Source organism: Pagrus pagrus, assembly GCF_965226575.1.
Source record: "Pagrus pagrus genome assembly, chromosome: 23".
Lineage (NCBI taxonomy): Eukaryota > Metazoa > Chordata > Actinopteri > Spariformes > Sparidae > Pagrus > Pagrus pagrus.
The window spans coordinates 4465962-4474104 of record NC_140205.1 but is presented as its reverse complement, the minus strand read 5'-3'; the positions used below and the strand labels follow the sequence as shown (position 1 = coordinate 4474104).

At 39.1% G+C, this 8143-nt stretch overlaps 2 protein-coding genes across 3 annotated transcripts in view; both read left to right on the top strand.

The window, feature by feature from the left end:
• The first annotated feature begins 655 nt into the window (after positions 1 to 655).
• ndufa12 (NADH:ubiquinone oxidoreductase subunit A12) lies at positions 656 to 2811 on the top strand. The gene is made up of 4 exons (XM_084345435.1): positions 656 to 792; positions 2072 to 2157; positions 2336 to 2423; positions 2553 to 2811. Exons 1-4 carry the CDS (start codon positions 704 to 706, stop codon positions 2731 to 2733), a joined length of 444 nt encoding a protein of 147 aa, XP_084201561.1. The 5' UTR covers positions 656 to 703; the 3' UTR covers positions 2734 to 2811.
• A 737-nt stretch (positions 2812 to 3548) lies between these two features.
• Positions 3549 to 8143, top strand: part of tmcc3 (transmembrane and coiled-coil domain family 3) — a 49180-nt gene continuing 44585 nt past the window's right edge. The window contains exons 1-2 of one of the 2 annotated variants that reach the window (XM_084345832.1): positions 3549 to 3697; positions 4856 to 4962. In XM_084345832.1, the coding sequence (XP_084201958.1) occupies positions 4879 to 4962 (84 nt within the window). In that variant the 5' untranslated portion in view covers positions 3549 to 3697; positions 4856 to 4878. Of the gene's footprint in view, positions 3698 to 4007; positions 4101 to 4855; positions 4963 to 8143 lie in introns of those variants that run through there. The other variant, XM_084345831.1, reaches the window with a different exon arrangement.

The following is an 8143-nucleotide window of genomic DNA, read 5'->3' as shown; positions in this document are numbered from 1 at the left end:
TTACCAGCATTTAAAGAAAAAAAATTTTTTGATGAAAACTAAGTTTGATAAAGAAATGAAATTCTGCTATAAAAAGACATAATCATGAGATAAAAAGTCAATATTATAAGATAAAAATAGCCCAAATTGTGAGACAAGAAATCATATTGAGACTTTAAAAAGTCAAGATTGTAAGACAAAGTCATAGATATGGGTTAAAAGGTTATAAATATGAGAGAAAGTCGTAAATATGAGATAAAAAGTCACTATTGTATGATAAAAAAGTCAAAATTATCAGACAGAAAATCATAAATAGGGGATAAAACGTAAGAATTATGAGATAGAAAGTCATTATGAGATTAAAAAAGTCAACATTATAAGACATCGTCATAAATATGAGATAAAATGTCATTGTTATGAGATAAAGAGTAAAAAATATTAAATAAAAAGTCATAAATATGAGATATATTACAAGGTAAAAAAAGTCAAATTGTTTATATTTTAGTGTAGAACATTAAATAAATATCGCATACAACTTTGGAAAAATAAGGAAAAGACTAAAAATCGTTTCTCGTTGTGATGGTATAAATTATTAAGTATTATTATTAGCGCATACATTTGTATTTGCATGTGGAACTAATGCTAAAGGTTCCTCCTCTTGTTGGTTGTACTCGGACCTGTTTTAACGCGGAACAGTCCGTCTCCGTAATTCTTCCGTCTCAAGATGGCGGAGTATGCAAACCTCGTCCGAAGGGCTTTGGGGCAAATAGGAGGTCATGGTGGAGTCCGAGGTTTACTCCTTCAGTTGTTCAGGTCAGTGGGATTAATAAAGTTTAAATGTATATACTGAACCTCTGTTGGTGACCGTGAAGGCGTCAGAAGGATGTGTGACCCGGGTGTTATGTTCCGAGCCCAGTTAGCATGTTGACAGCTAACTGAGACAGGAGCACCAACAAACGTTTAATGATGTCAAACCTGTGAACGGCTGAAGCAAACCAAACCCCGTTCAAAAATCTCTGAATTTAAGGAAGTGTTCAGCACCAGTTCTGCCGATTTAAACATGGTGAATGTCAGTGTTGGTAAAAGTACTCGTCGTTTCTAATCTGAGGTAAAAGAAGAAATACTCTGACAAAGTAAAAATACTGCATTCAAACTTTTAACAAGTAAAAGTATAAAAGCATTAGCATAAACATACACCTGAAGTACCAAAATAAAAGTACTCATCGTGCAGTCTGGCCAATTTCAGAATAAAGGTTGTTAAATATGAATACAATAATAAAACAATAATGCATCATGTATGAATTCATTATATTTTATATTCAATCTGTGAAGTCACAAGTAGAGCCCGCCGATACTCGAATCTTGGGGCTGATGCAAAAATCAGAATTAGGAAGTGTAAGATTCAGATTCAGATACATGGATGCATGATGTATGCACATTTTTTTGCAATGATCCCTCAAATGTGATTATCAAACATGTGCCAAAAATATGAAACAAAGGCAGGATATACTACAGTCTAACTATCCACGTCTAAAATTACATCTGTATACTGACGCTGTAAACTCCACTGTGTATTTAAAGATTATAAATTGTCCAAAGCATCTTTCTCTATATTATAATTTATCATAAAAAGCTTTCACACGGGCGCATATATGCCGATACTAATATGTCTGTAATAGGCCAAAATCAACTGGTAATATTGACCAACTGGGTAATCGATCAGGCTCTAGTAACTACTAACTAAAATGATGAAAGAAATACAGTGGATTAAAAGTAAATTTACCTCTAAAAATGTAGTGAAACTGGAAAAATCTTACATTTAGTTACTTTCCAGTATTGCTGAAGGTCACTTCAGCACTGATAACTTTGGCCAACAAGTTAAAGTCATCCACCACTGTTTACTAGAGCTGATGTCACTGGTTCACACTGCGGTAGTACAGACCTGCTTAACTGAGTGTGTCTGCCTTTATTAATCAGGAGGAAAATGTTTTTGATTGATTGATTTTAAAAGTCTGCTCCTCTGTCCTCAGTATATAAAAGTGGTCTATATGTCTGTCAGCAGTCAACCTGACTATCATCATTTCATTGACAGGGTGAATGATGTGAAGGTAGGAACTCTGATCGGTGTGGATAAATATGGAAATAAATACTTTGAGGACAACAAAAACTACTTCTTTGGTGAGTCCCCAAATGTGCATGATTTCCTGAAGTTTCAGGAGGATTTTGCTCAGGATGCTCAGATGTGTGTGCTGTTTTCTCACTCTTCTCTATAAGCAGACAAACACTTCACCTGTGTCTGAGTGACACAAGTGTGATTTGGTAAATAAACTATTGTCTCTGTCAAAAATGTGTCCAGGACGTCATCGCTGGGTGATCTACACCACAGAGATGAACGGAAAGAAAACCTTGTGGGAGGTGGACGGCAGCATGGTTCCAGCTGAATGGTACGACCTGCAGTTTATAGAAATAACACTTGAAAAAACCCAAAAATGAATAAAAATGCAGAATTAGCTTGCAAACCGATGTTATTTAAACTTAAACTTAAAGTTTCTTTCTTCTCTTTCACTTTTCAGGCATCGCTGGCTGCACTGTATGACGGACGACCCCCCCACCACACACCCACCCGAGCCCAAGAAGTTCCTGGCTGAGGTCCACCAGATCAACGTGAGCGGCAGCGCGCAGCAGTACGTGCCCTACTCCACCACCCGCAAGAAGATCCACGAGTGGGTTCCACCCAAAGCCGGAGCTCAGTGAACTCTGACTGCATATTTGTAAATTATGGTCTCCTGCCGCTGTATCCACCGTGTCCTGAATAAAATCTCTATACTGACATTTATGATGCGTCAGTCCTTTAACGAAACTTGATATGTGTTGGTCTGAGCTTCAGTTATCTCACAGATGAGTCATTAGTTTCATGATGTGAGGAACAAACTTGGAGGGAAAATGATGCACAAGACCTCCAGAATATTTCCAGTTGATGAAAAATGCTTTTAATAAAGAGCTGGAGGAACATACATAATAAATGTGAGGCAGTGTCAGACACATTCACTCCTAATTTAACTCAATTTACACAAGTGAACTCTTGAAGGATGTTGATTCAGGAACTCAGGGACATTTCACCATGTGTTCCCAACATCCACTGGATATCTATCCTGCTGCTGGATATCTACAAATGTCTTCTCTAATAAGCAGATGTATTGTTTTCTTCATAAAATGTCACAAAATAGTAAAAAAATATCATTTTAATAACCCAGATCAAGTTTATGATGCTGGTAGTTGTCTCTTAAAGTAACAACAGCTCACTCCTCAGTGTGTACTTGTCGCCCTGTAATGATATTTCGTGCATATTTGTAAAGAATTTGATGAAAATGTCACACAGACAACCAATCTAAAAGATGATGTGATCAAACATCTGCATCAGCACCACACATCTGTACACAGGTCTGACTGTGAGGACAGTTGTCAGAACAAGCAGCCGAGCCCGAGTCCAGTGTCGCAGTGAGCTTACAGCACTGTGTCTCTGCTGCGTGTTAATCACTGGAGGATTATGCTGAGCTGAGAGAAACTTGCAAGCTGCAGCATTTCACACTGAGGTGTGCAGAGATCCTCCAGAGCCGCCTGGTCACAGTGTGTGAAAGTGACTGGAGGTGCAACAGACTCATAATGAGTCAGTGCCAGAGTCTCTGTGAAACTCCAGCCAGGACCAGGACCAGGACAGGTCGGTGCTTTGATTATCTCCTTCCTCACTATTATGGGTGTATTTTCTAGCATTTGCCATGTGAACTAATGTAATCTGATACAGCTGTCCTGCATCAACCCCACCTCCATGATGGTTTTGATGTTCAGGTTTGTTTGGACCTGTTTAAAAGAGAAGTCATGTTGGAGGATGTAGTTTGTGCTGCTGTTACAGTATGTTGCATCATACTGAGAGGCGTTTCTAATATTTTGTCCACCCTGTTTATATGTATGGATATGCAAACTAATATCTCCCCAAAAGTTGAATTAATTTCGCTTTGAACACAAAAAACGTGAGCTAGCATGATGTTAGCTACTAATGGATTTACATTGAGGGGGAAATATGCTAACTTTGAGCCTCGGCTTTTCATCTGGCGCCATCACAGGTCAATTAATTACTATAATTTATCCAATAATTTGAGTTATGACCAAATAAATAGACATAAGGCTAGTTAACGTTCCTATCAACTGAACTGGGCTGCTACGTAGCAAATGTTAGCAGGTGAACTTGGGTTAACATGCTAACGTTAACGTTTAGCTAGCTTAAAGCACCTAGCTGGCAGTGTTTTGTTTACTTTGTTTAAATAGTTATTAAGTGGGTGAAATACGTTTCAGTCTATATTTATACACATTGGAATTATATGTTGACGCCTCCTTTTATGTGTCCAACGTTTATTTTTATTTAATATAACGTCCTCGATCCAGCAGCAGTGGTTGAATGTGGCTAGCTAACTAAGCTAAATTCCACTAGCATTAGCCGTTAGTTTTAATTCAACCGCTACTTGTAAATGTTGCTTAAGTATTTCCTTTTTTTGTTAGCTTACTTTTAACTTATACTTTGATTGTTAAAACAAAATATGAATTAAGTGATTATTTACACTTTAGTGTTGTTACTTTTAATCAATTAAAAGATATGAGCGTTTCATCTGTGTCTATTCTTAAATTCTGATATTTTTGAATGGAGTTTGGTTTAATATTCCATTCATACACCTGCAAAAGAAATGCATCCATCAAACTGTCATACAGCAAAAGATCTGAGCCGAATGTCTATTAATGTAATTTAAGGGACTGATTGTAGTGATGACATGATGGTAATATTAAATTAAATGTGTGTTTCAACAGAGTTTATCTGCTCTGATAGTTTCAGGGATCTGGAGCTGTTAAATGAGGAGGCTCACTGTTTCATCCCTTTTTCCTCGAGGGGATACTCTGGAGGAAGATGAAGAGAAAGAGGACAGTCAGCTCAATGTAAGCTCCAGCACACACCCTGTCTGTAATAGTGTTTAATGTCCAAGAGGGGGCATCGTTCCTGTTGATTTACGCCTGTGAGTCAGCCCCTGTCACCCGGCTGTATCACTGCAGGATCAGTGGGAGAGAATGAAAACGGCTTTTGGCATCCTCTCGAGTCAGCAACAATCCTCTCTCGTCTTTATTCAGGAACCAGAGCAGACTTTTGCTCTGAGAATGGAGGCAGATTCATTCAAATCCTTTGCAATTAATTAAGAATAATGGGCGAGAAGAGCTTTGACAGACGACAGTAAGCCCTGAGTGGCATGTAATGTGCTCTGGTAACCAGATTTTACATTTGTATTCACTGAATCGTTCGGTTTTGTCTGCATCTTACATTAGCTGATAGCCATTGTCTGATTCATCCTCTGCAAATGGAGCAGATAATCTCCCCCAGTGCGTATAATTGCTGAGGCAGCAGTATACTGAAGTGGCAGCTGCCAGTGATGCCGGCCCGGCACCAGAAAGAGGATAAAGAGGGTCATCTTGTTGCCGAGACACACTCCACGTCTGGCCCTCGCTCCTCTTCCCATCTTCCCTCCTGCCAACTGTCATATCTGCTCCCCTCCTCCTCCTCTTCGATTCTCCATCCCTTCACTTTAACATCACTGTCTTCTGCTTTTTTCTCCCCGTCCTCTCCTCTTGCATCATTCATGCCCGACTTCCTCCCTCGCATGGATTTGACTCCCAGAGTCGAGTGTGAGATCCTTAATGAGTATTTCCAGACTTCCCATTTTTTATCTCCAACCCTCCAAATGTTCGTTGTGCTTAATGGGTCAGAGTCATTGCCTTGGGTCTTTTATTTTTTTTTAGGCCACCCCAGAGCATTTTGGTGCAAAAATACCAGCGTCCCAGTTCTGTCCACTCCCCCACGAGTGTTTCTGCACAGAAGAGGGAGGAAGTGGAGCTAGATGGAGGAAGATTTTGTTGAATTTTGTCTCAATCTTTTGTGCCAGTTGCTGCTGTTTCACAATCTCCCTCCTTGTTTTTTACTGTAGATCGCAGACTATTCTTTTTTCTGCCTAACAGTGTTAGTTTTTCCTCTTTTTCCCCCAAAAATGCAAATGGAAAGTCAGGTGAAAAGTCAGCAAAACATCTTTGCAGCGTTCTCCTGAACAACAGAAGTAGACGAGGACTTTAAACTGCAAATAAACAACCAACATGGCTGCACACAGTTCAGATGCTCAAGACACATTTGGCACATTTTTTGAAGCCAAGGTCTTCACTGTCGCTGCTAAACTAAAAGCTTAAATACAGCAAATGTTAATTCACCATATTAATTACTTCACACTTGGCATTTAGGAGATATGGACCTTTTCTCACAGCAGCCAGGAAACACAGGTGTTAGCAATCAGATTAATTAACTGAACGCAACCTTCGTTAACGTCGTTAGCAACACCAGTGTTTAATGTTTACCTTCTGTTTCACGTCAGAATGACTGCTGCGAAAAAGGTCGTCTTTGACTTGTTTGCAGAAACAGCACAGGTGTTACCATCAGTAGTAATTACCAGAGCTGCAACATGCACATGTAGCCTCCTAAATCTCCTAAATGCCAAGTGTGAAGTGGGAAGTAATTAATATGGACATGTGACCATAATAATAAACTGTATTAATATAAGACTTTCCTGGTGACAAAGTGCTTTACAGAACGAAAACAGCAGATTGAAACAAAGAAATGTCTTGATGTTTAAACCACTAAAAAAGGAGTAAAGCCTCAGCCTGACATGCTGGATCTTATCTGCCAGATGTTACAGGACTTTTTTATAGCGCAGGTGTAAATGGTTCTGTTCTATCCACGAGTCCCAGTGAGTCGTGACGGTGATGCACAAGATCACCCTGAAACTGAAGCCGTTAAATGACATTCACACATCATTAGTTTTATCATTTACACCCACAGCTTGTGAAATGTCAAAACGTCTCCTGTGAGAACACAAACACATTTAAAGCCACATCTTTATTTGAAGCTGCTAATTGTTCCTTTATTTAAAAGAAAAGTTCTTAATGACTTTGGCGACTTATCTCGCGCCATCATCAAGTCAAAGCATCGCTCCACCTTCAGCCTCACAGGTCTTTTTAGTTCTGTCAGTTTTATTTATATAACCCAGCGTCACAAGTCACAGTTTGCCTGAAAGGTGTGAACAACCTGCCTAAACTCTTTCCTTTAGACTCTCGATCCAGATAAAGAAATCTCCCCAAAAAAGTCTTTAATGTGGCGATAAAGATGAAGAGAGATCCCTCTGCTTGGACTGACTGATGTTTGTTGACACTTCCAACAAATAATGACGGAGTTACTTTAAATTCAGTCCATTTTCATTGCCTTCATCACTTTGTCTGTGCCTGGATCATGCATGTAATCATTAATAATTAATAAAAGCCATCTAATCCATCCATCTGAACCTTGAAATTAAGTATTTTGTCCCAAGATAAATTTGTGAATCTAACCTCATGGACACTAAAGGCCAGCCAGAGCTAACAAGTCCTGTAACTGATTCCTGATTAAGACCAGGCAGGTGACATTTACCTGAAGGAAGTCAAATAGCCTTGAATACTCAGCACTCGATGATCCACTCTAACATTTGGTCGCCTGTCGCTGTAACTGAAGAGAGTGATGAAGAAAGTTGAGATAAAACTTTAAATGACCTCGTCGGTGAACATTTCTACCTGAGTCGTGTAGATGGTTTTTCCTCAGCAGTCGTGGTTGTTTAAAAAATGAAGCCAGCAGCTCCCATGATTGACAGACCCCGAGTGGCAGTTACGTAAAAGTTATACCAAACTGTAAAAGTAAAGTCCTGTACTTAAAGGTCGTCAGTATTTGATGAGTCGGGGATGAGACGCAAAAACAACTTTCTTACACCTTTTTGGACGTTTAAAGGATTAAAAGTAAAAGTACTCAATGCAGAAAAATAGATTATTATGACTCATGCATTCATCTAAAAGCGGGCTGTAGCTGGTTGAGGGGGAACTCTCTGTTAACTCTATTAACTCTCTGTCAATCAAAACGATTAGTTGATTAATTGATTAGTTCCTCTTTATATTTCTGTGATTATTTTCTTTACTCTGTCTTTTTTATGGCCCTTCTGTGACTCAAGTAAAGCCCAAGTCCCTCAAATCTACTTAAAGTTAACTTATGTGCAGTCACTTC